Genomic DNA, 18,402 nt, shown 5'->3' on the forward strand with positions numbered 1-18,402 from the left:
ATACCGAGCGGGCAAGCCCGTCCATGAGGCGATCAGTTGGGTCCTTTATAGAGGAAACACTGGGTATCGACAATAGCGATCTTGATGCTAAACGTGATACCGGAGGGTCCACTACTGGCGACTCTACCCAAGCCTTATGGAGCTCAGGGGGAAACGGATACTTTGCCTGCAGCGCTTTTTGCATAGCAAAACGCTTATCCGGGTGATCTCTATGTTTCTGGACTAGCTCCTCAAACTCCGGATGCGTGGCAAATCTTCTATGTGGTCGCCTGGATTTCTTAAAAGAGACCTTGTGACCTGAGACTGTGGGCACATCGTCCTCGATCTCTAATGTCTGGTTGACTGCCTCAATGAGACTGTCCACCGAATCCTGGAACCCCAGACTTTCTAGATTCCAGGCCTCTTCCTCCTCTCCTTCATCCTGATCGCTCCCAGAGCTCAGTGACGGGGAACGGGATGCCCTAATACCCGCCGCCGAAGCCCCGGAGGGTCCGGCCGACGGGGAACGAACCCTCTTGATATGAGCTTGCCTGGTACTGGAGCGACCTCTAATGGTTGGAGGGTCCTGAGACGAGGACGAGCTCTCTTCCGCTGGCAGACCCCCCTCCCTGTTCCTGCCCGGGCCCTGAAGGGATTCAATTGCCCTTGTAAGGGACAGCATAGACTGCGATAAGGACACCGCCCATTCCGGGGGGTCCTGACCCCTGGGTTCAGAAACAGTGGGGGGCTCCTGGGCGCGCTCCGACTCACAGGCTTCACAATATTTACCCGCCTGTGCCTTTGGCAGCCTGACCCCACAGGACACGCAAACCGCGTAAAGGAAAGAGTGAGCTTTCCCTTTGGCAGACATACTTGCACAGGCTGAAGGCAGAGTAGAAGGAGGAGGAGGGTAACCTCTTCCCTGACAAGCAGCGTGGTTCTCCAAACGGAGTTACACTCACCCACCGGCTCCTGTCCGCAGTACCCCTGCGTGGATGCGAGGTGTTAGGGCGGAAGTCTCTCCGGAACCTATATCGCGCGTCTCCGCATTCGCCGCCGCCACCGCCGCGTCAGCGGGCGGGATTTCCGGCTACCACCGGAAGTCAGCGGGCGGGACTTCCGGCTACCACCGGAAGTCGGCGCGCGGCTTCGCGCGTTTGCAGCGGCTCCGATACACGCGGCGTGCGGAGCCCGGGTGCAACGCCCTAGCTACCGCTACTCACCAGCGCCAACTTGCGGTGCGCTCCAGGAGCGGATCCCCCATATATTAAAAGGTGAGCAGGACCATCCGCCGTGCAAGGGGGGGGGGGGGCTCTGTCGGTTTTACTCGCGGCCTCTTCCCCCTGTACCGGATCCCCCGCTCCTGGGCGCGCTCTCACCTGCGCCTCCGATTCAGCCCCCTGGACTCACAACCAAGGGGTGGACGGGGCCTCCATACACTGCTGTTGTAGGAGAGGAACAACGTGGAGGCTGACCACTGGTTCTGCTCACACGCGCCTGATGAAGTTGTGGGGAAACCGAGTCCTCTAATCAGGACGCGTTGCCCCTCTTTCGTTAAAAAATAGATGTCTGGAAAAAAGTCCCAGATGTGTCCCTCGGTGCGGGAGAGGACACGTGGAGGGTTACTCACACGTGGTCGCCCGTTGGTGATTTGGGGAGATCGGATCCTCTCTATAGGATCCGTCGCCCCTATCTTATCTTCATAGAAAAAAGGGGAAAAAAAAAAAAAAAAAAATCTAGTCTGGAACTCCAGACTGCGTGTGCCTCCATCAGACACTAAGCAAAAAACTGAGTTACGCCCGGCCTAGGGGCGAGGGTGTATGCGGCGGAGGAGGAGCTAACTCTTTTTTTGTACACTTAGTGTCGGCCTCCAGACGGCAGAAGCACACACCCACAGTCTCTGTGTCCCCCAATGAGACGAAGGAGAAAAGTCCTTTTTGTGCTTTTGGATCAAACAAGGTGGAAACCTTAGGCTGTGATCACACGTTGCATTTTTGCTTTATTTTTTATGCAAATTAAAAGCTGTTTTTTAAAGTACCAGCAAAAGGTATGAGATGTCAGAGACCTCATGCACACTCTTGTTTTATTTGTCTGAGTGAATGGGAGAACTGCTGTGTTTTTGAAAACTTCAGCAGGTTAATTCTTTCTTCTTTCAGGTTTTTTTTACAGCTTTTTTTCACACATAGAAATCAATGACTAAGTGCAAAAAAGCAGTAACAACGCAATAAAAAATAAGTTTTTAAAACATTTTTTTAGTAAAAAAAAAAAGAAAAAAAAAAGGCAGGCACACCTGGACGTGAAACCCATTTATTTTTGCAATTTTCTCAAGTTTAAAACTAAATGTCTTGGTGTCCTCATATGAGCATGAATGATAGGGCCCCGTCAACGATATGACCTTGTCAGGATCGCTGGTGTGTCGCTACATGATCGCTGGTGAGCTGCCAAACAGACAGATCTTACCAGCGATCAGGACCAGTGACACCTGGGTAACAAGCGACGCACGTCGCTTAGTTACCCACTGTGTACCTTAGTTACCAGTGCGCTGGTGCAGGGAGCTGGTAACCAAGGTACACATCGGGTTTCTAAGCAGCGCGCGGCACTTAGAAACCCGATGTGTACCTTGGTTACCAGCTCCCTGCACCAGCGCGGTCGTAACTAAGGTACACATTGTGTTTCTAGGCACCGCGTGCCGCTTAGAAACCCGATGTTTACCTTAGTTACCAGCGGCAGCTAGCTGATCGCTGGTCTCCAGTCTGTCACACGCAGCGATGCGTTCTGGCCAGCGGGAGACCAGCGATAAAAAAAAATGTCCTGGCCATTCCAGGACGATCAGCGATGCCCGGCAGGGGGGCCGGTCGCTGGTAAGTGTCACACACTGCGATCTCGCTGGTGAGATCGCTGTTGCGTCCCAAAACTTGTGACTCAGCAGCGATCTCGCTAGCGAGATCGCTATGTGTGACGGGGGCTTTAGTACTGTCCAATTAAATTAGTGATATGTCTTAAAGTAAACAATGCCCTACCAATATGTTAGATAAACAGTGCTTGACCAACTCAATGCCTGACCAATGTGTTAGGTAAACAGCGCCCAATACCAACCCAATGCCCTACCTATGTGTTAGGTAAACAGTGGCCGACCAAGTTAATGCCCTACCAATGTGTTAGGTAAACAGTGCCCGGCCAACTCTATGCCCCACCAGTGTGATAGGCAAACCATGCCAAACCAATTCAACTTCCCCAGATGTTTTTACATTTGCAATTATGTATTTTTTCAGAAACTCACATGAACTTTTTTGTTTACAATAGTCACTATTTTTTCAGACACAAAATACTTTTTTCCACTAAATTTAATCAAATTGCCCTTTTTTAAAAAATAATTTATGGTTTCACATACGTTTAGCATCGGTGGCCTAACAACTTTTATTACTCATGCTTGCAAGTAGTGATGAGCGAGTATACTCGTTGCTCGGGATTTCCCGTGCATGCTCGGCTGTCCGACGAGTATTTTGGCATGCTCGGAGATTTAGTTTGTGTCAACGCAGCTGCATGATTTGTGGCTGCTGGACAGCCTGAATACATGAGGAATGCCTGTTTGTTAGGGAATCCCCACATGTATTCAGGCTGTCTAGCAGCCGCAAATCATGCAGCTGCGTCGACAAACACAATCTCCGAGCACGCAAAAATACTCGGAGGACACATGAGCAATAAGTATACTCACTCATCACTACTTGCAAGGTGGAAGCAAAGATGAACGTTGGGATCCTGAAAAACACAGCAAAAAATGCAGTAAAAATACAGCAAGAAATGGAACAACAAAGCCAGCAAAACCTTTCATTCAGTATGCAACTTTGTTGTGGCCAAAAGATCAGGCTTGGCTGCAGAAAAGAAAACAATTCTAGGAATAAGTGAACTGAAGGCCATTGCCTATGAGGAATGGGTGAAGATTCATTAGGAACGCAGATAAAAGTCTGTGTCTGGTAATGCCTCACGTTTGCAGTAGGTCATAACAGCCAGAGGGGCTCTACTAAGTATTAGTTCTGAAGGGATGAAATAATTTTGATCGCAGGAGTAAATTTATTAAACACATGCTGCTTTCCACAAGAATCTCTCTGAGATCCTACAACAGAGCTCAGACAAATTTTTTATCCATTAGCTGTGTTCAACTCAGGAAGATTAAAGTCGCTATAAAGTAAAAAAAAAAAAAAAAAAAAAAAAAAAAAAAAAGAAAAAAAAGGTCCCCCACCAAGTTCAATTTTCAATAGCCCATCTGTAATCCCAAATGGACACCCAGTCTTCTAAGAAGGTCTCCTGTTTTGGTGGATTTGAATTGATTAGTATGCTACCATTTGCTTTACGAACATAAAGAGCATTTTTCATTCTACACAAAAAAATAAAATAAAAAACAAACTAAAAATAACAATAATAATAACAATAATAATTTTTATTTCTTCCCTTACAATACTGATCCTGCACCATGAACTTTACCTTCTGTTGCGGGGAACAAGGTTTCCCCTTCACTTTTGGTTTCGGCCAGTTTTCCTGTCCTCAGCAGAACTTCCGCGAAGCTTTCCTGGGACTTGTTCTGGTCGGCAGAGTACGTGGCTTCACCCTGACACAAGGTAATGAGCAAAAGAAATCAGAGAAAGACGCATGTACAGAAGCCAAACACACTGTGTGACTCCGGAGAAGAGGCTCTCGGCCTTGTGAACGCAACAATGGAGCATTGTGCTGCCAAGGAGCGCTGCGTTCACAATGCTAGGCGGAAAGCTTCTCTTGGCTGTACTCATCACTTTAGCTATCGGTCTTTATTGGAAGTTTTTATCTACTTTCAGGCTTATTTTGTAGAGTAGTATTTAGAATGAACAAAATAAATTGCTATGTGGAAACTGTCAGCAAGTTGATGCTGGAGCGCGAACCATTTTGCTTGCAAATCTGCAAAGCGCTTTCACTCTCAAAAGATATCCATTATTTTTTTTTTTTTTTTTCAAGTCCTTGGGGATCAGAGCCATATCCGAAATGTTCAACCAGCCATACAAGACTAGATTACATGCTGGCCATTCATTAACGACATGTACTGTGCCATCAGGAGCCACTTACACAGATGTGTCTCTCACCATCCCTCCATTCCAATATTGTATTGAATTCCTACCGAGTCCTTCAAGGGGTTGTCCAGTCCAAACCGATAAGTCTGCAGTGCCCCTGTGTAAGTGCAGACGTATAGATCCCTCCCAGCGCGGGCACTAAGTGCTGCACGCATTCGCCGGTTTCTGAGCCAGAATCGGAGGGGGTATGTAGGAGTTATTCATGCTCCTGGCCAAAGTCCGTCCAGTGAGTGCGGCCTCGCGCCATACATTTGCCTACAAGTGTATGGAGCGAGGCCATGCCAACTAGATGGGTTCTGGACGGGAGTATAAATAATTCAAATACCCTCCAGTCCTGGCTCAGAAACCAGCGAATCCCCACAGTGTAAAGTGCGTACACCTGAGGGATCCATAAGTCTGCAGACTTATCGATTTGGACAAGACAACCCCTTAAAAGAAGCACTCCTCCTCCTCCCATCATGGTTTTTATCCTCTTAATATATTGCAGTCATTATGTTATATGGCACTGTGTACTTACAATTGCTCATTTTATCTTTCTACCCAGTTAATTCTTCTCTTTTCTCTGCTTTATGAATAAACAGGAAGTCAGTTGTCCCTGCATTTATAATTCCCCTCTTCCACTCCTGACATGGGTGCTCCCCCCTCCAACCCATCAGGGACTTTTGCAGTGATGACTCACGCAGGAAAAATTGACCTCCTGTTTCTGCATGGAGCTTAGAAGTTATTAATCACATGATGTCATAGACCTAAAGGGAAATAGAAGAATTATCTGGGTAGAAAGGGAAAATGAGCAATTGTAAGTACACAGTGCTATATAATTTGATGACTGCCATATAATAAGAGGATAAAAAAAATGGATAGGAGAGGTTCTCTAAAGGGATCATATCACTTGGGTCATAACTCCCCAAACCACGTGAATCAGAGTGTGGCTCCACAATTGTACATTTCATAGAATCATGTAGCCATGCTTCGACTAATGAAGCCTTTGGTTTGGGCAGCATGAAACAGGTGACAGGTTCCCTTTAAAGATTTTATATACCTCTGACATGGAATAAATTAATTTCACACGTTAGTGATTACCTTTAGGTAGTAAAATTGCACCAAAACAAAATAGTTATGATCTTTAATAAACAATTGTTTCCATAAAATAGATTAAAAAATTCAACTAAAAATATATATATGAGTCACTGGATTTTTTAGCCTATTTCACAGAGACATTGTTTATTAGAGATCGTCTTTTTAAATATTTTTGCAGTGCTGGATTACGATCTTTTTCTCGTATTAGTGGGGAGCTGATAACGTTTTCGGTTTGTAATAAAATAGCGCTTATATTTTAGTCTGCAATTTTCATTCTTTTATCCATGTTCAGCCTCCCTGATATACAATTTGCAGTCTAATCCAAGTTTCAGATTTTGCTCATGTGGGAGCGTCTCTCTCAGTAATACAGGCTGGATGTGAGATCTGTGTGTATCCGACTTGCTAATGTTTTCATTAGTTTATATATCGGCACAGCTTAAACACCGCACTTAACTACTCTTCATGTGCTTTTCTCCTCTTATATAGCTTATGCTCTCTTCCTTCTGACACTGTAGACACTTTCTCCCCTATCCATGCTTTGGCGATCTGGGTCCAACCCTCTTCACATCCCTGCTGCTTTCTCTAATATTCAAAGAAAAGAGGAGAGCAGAGAGTTATCAGAATCAAGAGCTCTGACTAAAAATAAAGGACTTATAGACTCTCTACAGAAGCAAAGTGGAGAACATTTTTTGGGAGTCCCATTGAGGACAGTGTCAATAATGACTGTAAAGCGCTGTGGAATTAATGGCGCTATGTAAATGAGTGTAAAAAATAAATAAAATAAATAGTACACAGAAAGCAGCCAATCAGGGGTGTGGGTGTGGGTGTGGTTAGACAGCTCAGCATTTAAAGCACTGCTACATTTACAATAGAGAAAACAGGGATTCTATCAGGGATCTATCAAAACTGCACCAAGCAGCCCAGTAAGTGATAGATCGCTGGAATCAGGGTCTCAGCCCCTTCATCAGATTATATAGCAAAATCTGCTGACAAATGCCCTTCAAATGGGTTATCTAGTTTTGAAAAATGTATGGCTTATCCTTAGGACAAGCCATCAATGCTAGATCATTAAGTGTCTGCCTATGGGCAGACCTCCGATCGTAGGTTAGAAGGTGATGTGGCGCTTCTGCAAACACCGCAGCCTCTTAAGTGTTTACATTGGTCCGGATTTGACAATGACTTGGAGCGGGTGCTCAAAGGTCGATGTAATATTGATGGCTTATCTTAAGGGTGCAGTCAGACGGCCATATAAATCGGAATAAATCAGAAATCAGTGCATGGATTGGCTGCAGCTCTCCTCACCCGAGGGTTTCAGCTGCATAGAAATACATGCAGCAGTCACGCCTGAGTCGTTAAAGCTGCCGGCCAGTCCGATCACGACTTTCCGATCACAGTCCGAATTATACGGCCGTCTGACTGCACCCTAAGGATAAGCAATTAAAGGGGATGTTTAGGGAGAGGTAACCGATGACTTTTCCGTAGGTGGACAGGAATTAAGGTGCAGCTTTTTTCCTCCAACCGTCGGACCAGCTAACAGCTGATTGGGGGATCCAGGTGTCGGACAACCACAAACCTGATTCCGATCACTTAATGGACATCATCTTTAACTTTTAAAAGCCTGGAAAGCCCCTTTAATACTTTTAATTACGCAAATCTTAAAAAAACAAACAAAAAAAAAACACTAAAGCCGAGCAGGAGACAGATCTTACATGCAGCAATCCTTGAAGCCAGGTGCGCATGAGATAAATATCTGTCCTGATGAGCTAAAAAGAAGCCTCAATTAATTAATCCTTAAGATCCACTTCAAGACGTTTAATTAAGTTATCTAAATCAAGGCGGACGCCGGTGTCTCTCCGCTTGTCTTGTGCCGTCCTTATTACACTTACATTAGCAATAAAAGGGTTGACGATCAGAGATTCGTAGAAAGGATGGCAGCCTTGGCTCACGCCCGGCGTAGTCGAGCTCTTGGCGCTCTTCAACGTGCTGTGCGGCTCCTGACCCTGGATGAGAGGAGACAAAAAAGTGAAGTGGTTAATCCACAGAACTGCCTTGGAGAAGACCACACAGCAGGAGATGGGGGCGAGGATGGAGATGGGTAAGGATCGCCGGCGCTCCGACAGCTGCCACCTGAAACGCTATGTACTGGTGGAAATGACTGAAGGATGAGACTCGAAAATGCAGACGGCGGCAGATTCAGGTGCAGCGGCAGCGATGCCCGGGGCACGGTTAGGAAGCGTCCTTGGGAAGAAGAGACGAGTCTTTGAAAGAATATTTAGTCACTGCCGTGTGTTCATCACTGAAGATCCAGCATTAAATCTCTCAGAATTTTCTATTTTTTTTTCCTTCCTCAGCCACAGAAGCAATTTCTATGTGTGAGAAGTTAACAGGGTATCTTCATGGACATTATCCGCGGGCGCCCCCTGCTATCACCGTCAGAGCTGTCAGGGGGACGCGGGAATTATACAGGAAAGCAATGAAAAAAGATTTCAGTTTTAAGTGAATTTTTTTTTTTTTTTTTCCAAACCTTTTCAGTAATCCGGACTCTGAGTATCGTCCCTGAAGATTATGGCCTGAGCACAAGTGCAGGTTCACACAGTCTATTCCCATGGAAGGATGGCTATGGGGTTATCCAGCCTCCCCACCAGCTGGAAGTGATGACGTCACAACCACCGCTCCTCTGACCGCTTTGGCTGTGTGCACACGCTGCGGATTATGTGCGGATTCATCCTCGCGGATTTTGTAAAATCCGCAGGTGAAAACGCAGGTCAAAAGACCTGCGGTTTTACCTGCGGATTGCTCAGCGGTTTTGCCCTGCGGTTTTTCATCTCCTCAATGGAGGAGATGGCAAACCGCAGGAGAATCCGCAGAAAGAATTGACATGTCAATTCTTTCTGCGGATTGAAAACCGCAGATAATCCGCGTGGAAAATTCCGCACCGTCTGCACTGCGGTTTTTGATTCCCATAGGGAATCATGGTACTGTACACCGCAGTAGAAACTGCTGCGGGTCCGCAGCGGCCAAAACCACTGCGGAACCGCAGCAAAATCCGCAGCGTGTGCACACAGCCTTTGGCTACTCATCGCTTGCAGGAGACGGGTGGTTGGGTCATTGTGCACCGTGCCATTTCCATATCAGCAGCTGCTACGCTATAAGGGTATGTGCACACGCTGCGGATTCTGCTGCGGTTCCGCAGAGTTTTTGGCCCTGCGGATCCACAGCAGTTCCGCAGACATGGTACAGTACCATGTTATCCAATGTGATTTCCACACCGCAGTGCCCAGGCTGCGTTTTTTTCCGTGCGGTTTTGCTGCGGTTTATAATCTACAGCATGTCACTTCTTTCTGCGGATTCCGCAGCGGTTTGGCATCTATTCCATTGTCCAGGTGTCAAACAGCAGTGGAAAACCGCAAGCAAATCCGCAGATAAACCACAGGTCACTTTACCTGCGGATCCGCACGGAAAAAAACGCAGGTTAATCCACAGCGTGTGCACTTAGCTTAACAGCCAGACAAGCTACAGGAATAGCCGGAGAACGATGCGATTGTCCACTAGTGAGCAGCAGAGTTGGTGCAAATCAATTCACAGGACCCGATCCACTGACATAACACGTGAGTCACGCTGTAACGATGTCACGCCAGGCCGGCTAATCAAAAGAAGTGCCGCCGATGCAGTTGGGTAAGAAGCAGTTCCCAGAAAGCGCATCCACGGGTCACAGATTACTGACTTGGCTGATACACCGGGTCATGTGAATCAATTGGCGCCAACTAGAAAGCAAAAGTTACAGTAAAGGAATATCAATCAAAGAGGTGTAAATCCCACTCCTCTGCCGATTCCAGAGTGGTTTTTCTCTTGCCCCTGCAGCTCTCCATTCCTAAGAAATGCCTTCCATTTACCCTACATGTCTAATCTAGTTTTTTTTTTATATGGGTGCGGTCCTTAAGGTTGTCAGGCCTTGGGGTACAAGACTGCAGTCACTCAATGCAACTGCAGACTTGTCAACCCCCCCACATCGCAGACACTGCGAGAATCCTTCGATGCTGGCAGCGGCATGCACATGACCCCAAGTATGTGATTTGCATAAATACAGTCACAAGCTGACTAGACTGCACTGATTGAGGCCGGACACGTCTAGTCGGAATGTGGCTGAAGTATGCAAATCACATAGTAGCGGTCACACACCTGCCTCCACTGGCACTGGAGAATCTTGACAGCGCACATTCACAAGTCTGCAGTCATACAAAGTGACTGCAGGCTTGTGGCCTAAGGATGTACAAGCTCTAAGTCCTTGCTGTACATGCATTTTTGAGGACCACACCCAGTAGGCTAATAAGACTAGATTTCCATACATGGAATTGGAGGCCATATCTCAGGAAAGGAGAGAAGCAGGAACAAAAGAAAAAACTCTAGAATCAGGAGAACAGCGGCTTTTACGGCAAGTGAAACAAATTGACAGGTCCTCTTTAAATAATAAGGCTGGCAAAGTTCAAACACTCACAAACCATGCAGATGGTGCAAACATTCTACATGCATTAAAGGCGAAACCCTACAAGATGGATAGGTGATAACCTGCTGATTGGTGGGGGTCCGAGTGCTGGGATTCAAACTAATTAGCAGAAAAAGGAACTTTCATTCCTATAAAAAAAAAAAAAAAATGGAGAAGCAGATCAGACATCTGACTGCTGCGCCATTCATTTTCTATGGGGCTTCTTGAAGTAAGCCAAGTGCAGGGCTCAGAAGCCACATAAGGAGTGAATGGAGCAATGGAGAAGTAAGCGCACTGCCACTCCATTCTAACAGAGATCAAGGTTCCATATTCTGCAGATCAGTGAGGGTCCCAGAGGTCGGAGCCCAAAGAGATGCAAACTTTTTTTTACAATTCTTTAAATCATTCCACATTTACAATAACTCTGTACACAGACATAGCACAGTGCAGAGTCGGTCATATAAGTGATGTTCTGCAAAGAAAGTATTTTATCCTGTAAACGTGAATGCAGAATGAACATTTTGGTTTTCCAGGACTAGAGGTAAAATGTTCTTGGTGTAAAGCCTCTGTATATCAAAGATTGCAGGCAATGCTGCACATATCAGAAGCTAAACGGATCTTCAGGGGCAGAAAAACCCTTGCCCAATGTACCATGTGTGCATTCAGAGTTAATAGAGGAGGATCTGCTGTCATGGGCTCACATATTAGACAAAGTGGGCAGCATTAAGAAGTCTATGTGTGGAGGACCCAGCGCGCACACACATTTCACAAGCAGCCATGGATTTCTATTGGTGAGTTGTAATGCTTAGCTTTTACTGCGGAGGCGCTATAGTAGAAATGAGCATTTCATAGGTTTCCCCAGAAAAACAAAACATTTTCAGATTATTTTTTTTTTTACAGTAGTTAAAGCCCTGATCCTATTATATTTTTCTCTCCTTTTAGGCATTTTTCTAATTTTAGCAATATCGGAGCAGAAAATCTTTCCGTGCAACCGATTGCTGGTTATAAACATAAAAAAAAAGCCTTTTTAACACTTTCTTACATTCAGAGGACGCAGGTATGTTAGTGACTTTTTCCAGAACTGCCCATCACTGACAGCATGCAGCACAGCCTTAGTAGTCAGGGTTGTATTAGTCAGGACCTTCATGGTCGTAGCAGTCGTTCGATGCAGTAAATCCACAGATTGGGGCTTGGGATCGGCCTGAAATATTTACACAATTGTTAATGATCCACATAGTTAGATAAAAAGACGCCGCTGTTCACAACTTACAATACACTACGGAAATCAGGGGAGGACAGAAAAATACAAGCTTCAGGCACAATAGTAAGAAAAGACAGGAGGCGAGCACCCTGACAAAAAAAAAAGCAAAGCTTCCCCAAACACCCCAAAGGTGTCCACATCCTTTAAATAGTATCCATCAGCCCAATTTTGTAATGTAAAGTAACAATGTGGCTGTAATGGCGCTGTAATACTGATTAAATTGATATATTCGGTGCAGAAATCCATTTTGTGGTTTAATTACCATTTGAAGTTTTCTTCTAATTACATTTTGGTGCACAGGGGCCGGACCATGCACTTGGACCTTCTCCTCCATGTCTGATTACCCAATCCTTCCGACTGTCTCTGGTCTGCGAATTATCTGCCTCCTATATATGAAACCTCAGCAGTGACCGGTCATTCAAAGACAGGCGGCAGGCGGAGGGGTCAGGAATCACAGAAAGGGTGGAGAAGACTTAAGTGCATAGTCCGGCCCCTGTGCACCGAAATCTAGTTAGCAGAAAAGTTCAAACGGTGATTAAAGAAGAACGATAAAGCGGATTTCTTCCCCAAAGGTATCAGTGTAATCAGTATTTCATCGCCATTACAGCCTTGTCTTTACATTACAAAATCATGTTGATAGCTTCTCTTTATGTTGGGTGGTCTAAGCCTGCAGTGTGTATATGTGCCAGTGATCGTACAGCCAAATGTTGGCTGCGTGGCCTTCAAGAGATTGCTGGGGACCCTGGAGAGAAGACACAAGTGGTGTGAAATTCCTCATTACATGGCACTGTAGAGTGTACTGATCCTGGTGACCCAGCTCAACACTAAGGGTTTTATCGGATAGGACTTGGACCAATGCTATACTATTGGGCAGTGCGGAGTTATATTTTGACAAGAGAAAAAAAAAATAGCAGCATGCGGTGGAGTGGATCCACTAATCAGATGGAGAAATTAAGTTCTCAGTCTTCTCCTCACCTGCGACATGCGAGAGAATCGGATCACAGTAAAAGGTCACTAGGCTGAAAATCTGATCAAAGTTTGAGCAGAGTGTCATTACCATACTCAAGAAAGAAGGAAAGAAGGAATTGACGGAAAGAAGGAAGGAAGGAAAGAAAGCAAAAGAAAGTAAGAAAGAAAGCAAGAAAGAAAAAAAAAAAGAAAAATGATGGAAGAAATGAAGGCAAGAAATAAGGAAATAAAGCAAAAGAAAGAAAATGAAAAAGCAAGAAAGAAGAAATGATGGAAGGAAAGAAAAGGAAAAACTAAAGTAAATAAGAAAACAAAAGATGAAAGAAAAGAAAGAAAGTGATTGAAGGAATGGAAACAAAGAAAGAATAAATAATAATAATGAAATAATAAAATAAACCAGCTCACAAGCAGTTCATCCCACACCCCATTTGCTGTCCCAACACAAATATCCTAAATTCAACATATATGAAAATTAAAATTAATAGTGAGCAAAGCTAAACAGGTGTATAAAGTCTTTATGAAGGAACCATTGATTATTTGATTACTGGCATTATTAACTAAAATGTAAAAAAAAACAAAACAAAAAAAACATTTTTTCAAATGTGGTTACAGAAAAAAAAGGAAAAAAAGTCATTGAGAGCAAAGAAAAAGAAAAGCCTCATTATATGGCTAAACAGTGTCTGGTTCTGAAAGCCACCGAGCGGACTGCCGGCGGCGGAGGGCAGGGACGGCGCTGAGGAGAGAAGTATATAAAAGCTTTTACTTTTGTTATTTTTACATTGCTCAAAGCTTTATGTATTTGGAAAAAGGATTTTAAATGAGAGAGGGTAGAAAAGTAATCCGAATTCCAAAGTAAATGTGGAAGTTGAGAGTTTAGGTTGCAGCTGAAGACTTAACAAGAGGGAAAGTATTGATTTTTTGGTAGTGGAAAAAAAGACAAAGGCACCTGAAGAGTTTCAGGAGTGCGACGTTAAAAGAGCCGAAGAGATCATGTAGGGAGGGCTCGTCGTATACATAGGGATTAGTAAGGAAAGTTACTGGTCGGACGGAGGAAGTCATGCCCAGATGTTCTGAACTTTTGGGGCAATCAGTCTGAACGGAGAGATTGACAAAGCAGAAAGAGCCGAGAAAAGTCATGATATTGTCTCAGGAACGGGTTTATCATTTGTGTTATTGCTTTCTTTTAAGACACTTCTCTCTTTTTTTTTTGTCTTGTGATGCTTTTCGACAAATTTTTCAAATTGGCACAGGGAGTTCATCATGTTTGTACAAAATAAAAATTTTATTCCGTTTTAGTTTTGTCATCAAATTTTATCTGCGACTTTTCAAAGTGAAATGGAGCACGTTCTGCTAAAATGTTGCAAAATTGGGGGAGGAGTGGGGGAATGCCACCCATAAAATCAGTCCAGAGCATAAACTGCAGTACATCAGCACAAATATTTTTTACATAAACATCACAGAGGGATAAGAGAGAAAACATCTGGAAACCCCAAATCCCACCCACAGAGGTGAAAAATATATACTAAAATATATATACCATTGTCAATGCTATTGTGGGGGCGTGTTCTTCTTTCTCCTGTGTGTTGCTGCCTTCTTATGATTGGTCAGCGCCAGAAAGGGAAAGAAGTACACGCCCCCAGTGAAATCTCTCTGGTAAGGCCCACTTGTGCTTACATTTTTTTTTTTTTTAACTGTTTACGTGACAAATGCTTTGATTGTCTTATTAGTTTATATGCATTTTTGTCGCTTATTTTTCCAAACTCATTGGTATGGGTAAAATCTGCAACCAAAAGTTGGAGAGAATCGACATGCTACAGATTTAAATATTTTTCAAATCTGCATGGAAAAACTAAGCAACGCGTGCATAAGACTTCAGAAATTTAATTAACTTTACTGGCACTAGGAAATCCTTAAGGTTTCGTGACAGACTCATAGGCTATGTTCACACATTGACTTTGCTGCTGCTTTTTTTTTTTTCGGCCAAGGTCTGATCTCGTCAGTCTAAAAAGAGCATACAAAATAAAGGTTTTGATCCTTTTTTTGCTGCTTTTCTTGCTGCGTTTTTCAAGAACCCAAAAATCATCTTTGCTTTTAAATTACAAGCATTAACAATACAAAGTTTTAGGCCACCAATGCAAGACATATGTGAAACCATAAAACATTTTAGAAAAAAGGGCAATTTGATTAAATAATTTAGTGGAAAAAGAATTTGTATGTCTTAAAAAATAGTGACTACTCTGAGAAAAAAAAGTTCAGGTGAGTTCATGAAAAAATATACAATTACAAATGTAAAAACAGTGGGGGAAGTTGGGTTAGTAAGGCATTGTTTACTTAACACACAGGGTAGAGCATCGAGTTGGTAAGATACAGTTTAAAGAACACATTGGTCAGGCATTGAGTTGGTAGGGCACTGTTTACCCAATACATTGGTAGTGCATTGAGTTGGTAGGGCACTGTTTACCTGATACATTGGAAGGGCATTGAGATGGTAGGGCACTGTTTACCTAATACATTGGTAGTGCATTGAGTTGGTAGGGCACTCTTTACCTGATACATTGGAAGGGCATTGAGTTGGTAAGGCATTGATTACCTGACACAATGGTAGGGCATTGAGTTGATCGGGCATTGTTTACTTTAACACACTTCACTAATTTAAACTGTATTAATAGCAAAATTCAGTCTCGCATGAGGACATCAAAACATTTTGGTTTAAGGCCCCATCACACTAAACGATGTCCCAGCGATCCCACCAACGATCCGACATGATGGGATCGCTGGGACATCGTTAGACAGCCCCAGCGACGCTGGTTTCTAATGTAAACATCGGGTATCAAGGAACCGCGCAACTTCTGGATACCCGCTGTTTACCTTGGAAACCGGCGTACACGCTGGTTTCCAAGGTAAACATCGGGTATCTAGGAGCCGCGCGACTCCTGGATACCCGACGTTTACCTTGGAAACCAGCGTGTACGCCGGTTTCTAAGGTAAACAGCGGGTATTCAGGAGCCGCGGCTCCTGGATACCCAACGTTTACATTAGTTACCAGTGTCGCTGATCGCTGGGCTCTCGCTGCCACACGCAGCGATGCGCGCTGGGCTGCGGGAGACCAGCGATCGAAAAACGGCCCAGGCCGCTCGAGCATGATCAGCGATAACCGGCAGGGGGGCCGGTCGCTGATTCCCGTCACACACAGCGATCTCGCTGGCGAGATCGCTGATGTGTCGCGAGATCGCTTAGTGTGACAGAGCCTTTAAACTTGGGAAACTCACAAAATTGAATGGATTTTACATCATGGTGTACATGCGTTTTTTTTTTTCACCAAACACGCTGCCATAACTGATGACAGCGTTTTTGCTGCTTTTTTGCACTTAATGCTTTCTGCAAAAGCATAGCAATTTTCTAATTCAGTCAGGAAACATGGATTTTTGTGATAAACTCACATTTTCTTTGAGACGCTCATAGGGGGACACAGGTACTGTGGGTGTATGCTTCTGCCGTTTGGAGGCTGACACTAAGTGGAAAAAAAGAGGTTAGCTCCTCCTCCGCCGTATAAACCCTCGCCCCGGTTGCGGACGGAATCAGTTTGGTGCAAAAGCAGTAGGAGATCAAACAAAAATCAGACAATATCAACCTTAATGCAGGTAACATGTCTAGAAAAGACACCACCATAATATCATTAAAAAAAGTATATTAATTAAATAAAACAGAAGCCAACTTGGCTAACAGGGTGGGTGCTGTGTCCCCCAATGAGCGTCTCGGAGAAAAGGATTTTACGATGAGTTTATCACAAAAATCCATGTTTCTCCTTCACTTCATTGGGGGACACAGGTACTGTGGAACGTCCCAAAGCACTCCCTGGGTGGAAAGTTGACTCACCGATCCAAGCTACATGCACCTCCTGTCTAAAAGGTGCGCCACCGCTGCTTGGAGAATCCTTCAATCCAGACTCGCATCTGACGAAGCCTGAGTATGGATATTGTAGTGCTTTGCGAATGTGTGCAATCTGGACCAGGTTGCAGCCTTGCAAACCTGTTCCGCCGATACCTGGTGCCGAAGCTCCCAAGAGGCGCCCACTGCCCGAGTAGTGTGCGCTCTGATCCCTGCTGGAACTGGTGTGCCTCTGATGCGGTAAGACTCCTGAACAGTCAAGGGAATCCACCTTGCTATGGTCGATTTTGAGGCAGCGAGTCCCTTCCTGCGCCACTCGGGAAGCACGAACATTGTGTCCGTCTGACGAAAGGGTGCTGTCCGCGACACGTACCTCCTGAGAGCTCTCACCAGGTCCAACGTATGAAGAGCCTTTTCCACACGGTGTACCGCTGCTGGACAAAAAGAGGGCAGGACAATATCCTCATTAATGTGGAACGAGGAAACGACCTTCGGCAGAAAAGGAGGGGCTGGTCTGAGAACCACCTTATCTTTGTGGAAGACCAGAAAGAGAGCTCGGCAGGATAGAGCTGCCAGCTCTGAGACCCGCCTGATTGACGTTATTGCCACAAGAAATACTACCTTCCAAGAAAGGTAGGCTAAAAAGTCCTCCTGTAACGGTTCAAATGGAGGCTCCTATAGGACACTTAGGACCAGGTTAAGGTCCCAAGCGTCCAGGGGCACCCTATAAGGAGGTACCAAGTGGGAGACCCCCTGAATGAAGTTCTTCACCTGCAGATTGGTAGCAATCCTGCGCTGGAACAGAACGGATAAAGCCGACATTTGTCTCCTGAGGGAACTTGGGGCCAAGCCTGAGTCTAGGCCAGACTGGAGAAAAGCCAAGATGTTGGGAATTGAAAATCTCAGTGGAGAACAACCATGGCTCCGACACCATGTGAAGAAAACCTTCCAGGTGTGGTGATAAATACGTGCTGAGGCCAGCTTCTGGGCGCTAACCATCGTAGCGAACACATTGCGGCCGAACCCAGCCTGGGTTTGAATCTAGGATTCAAGGCCAAGCCGTCAAACACAGGGCACCTGAATTCGGGTGGTAGATCGGGCCCTGGGACAGTAGGTCTGGGCGCTCTGGCAGGTGCCAACGAACGTCTGCGAGTAGCTGTACTAGGTCTGCGTACCATGCCTGACGAGGCCTATCAGAGCCAGCAGAATCACTGGCACCCCTTCCGCCTTGATCTTCTTGATGACTCTCAGAAGTAGTGGCAATGGGGAAATAGGTATGGGAGGCGAAACTGGTTCCATGGCAGAACCAGCACATCCACTGCAACTGCCTGCGGATCCCGGGATCGAGCGACCTTGGCATTCACTCTGGAGGCCATTAGGTCCACATCCGGCATCCCCCATCGTTGGCAAATCTGCTGGAAGATCTCGGGGTGAAGTGACCATTCCCCGGATGCGAGACTCTGCCGGCTGAGGAAGTCTGCTGCCCAGTTCTCCAAGCCCAGAATGTGGACTGCCGATATCGCCGAGTGGTTTCTCTCGGCCCAATGAAGGACATGCCTTACCTCGCGCATGGCTGTCCGGCTGCGGGTGCCCCCCTGATGATTTATGTAAGCCACAGCCGTGGCGTTCTCCGACTGAATCCGAAC

The 18,402-nt window shown here is 45.4% G+C and overlaps 1 protein-coding gene across 3 annotated transcripts in view; it reads right to left on the bottom strand.

Moving 5' to 3' along the window:
• The window catches only part of NBAS (NBAS subunit of NRZ tethering complex), an 816,956-nt gene that overhangs the window by 396,516 nt on the left and 402,038 nt on the right, over positions 1-18,402 (bottom strand). For all 3 annotated transcript variants that reach the window (XM_073568249.1, XM_073568248.1, XM_073568250.1), the window contains exons 36-38: positions 11,681-11,839; positions 8,042-8,155; positions 4,462-4,585 (exon numbers count right to left, since the gene is read on the bottom strand). In XM_073568249.1, the coding sequence (XP_073424350.1) occupies positions 4,462-4,585; positions 8,042-8,155; positions 11,681-11,839 (397 nt within the window). The remainder of the gene's footprint in view (positions 1-4,461; positions 4,586-8,041; positions 8,156-11,680; positions 11,840-18,402) is intronic.

The sequence above is a fragment of the Dendrobates tinctorius genome, unplaced genomic scaffold (assembly GCF_039654945.1).
Source record: "Dendrobates tinctorius isolate UK_male_01 unplaced genomic scaffold, ASM3965494v1 ptg000021l, whole genome shotgun sequence".
NCBI lineage: Eukaryota > Metazoa > Chordata > Amphibia > Anura > Dendrobatidae > Dendrobates > Dendrobates tinctorius.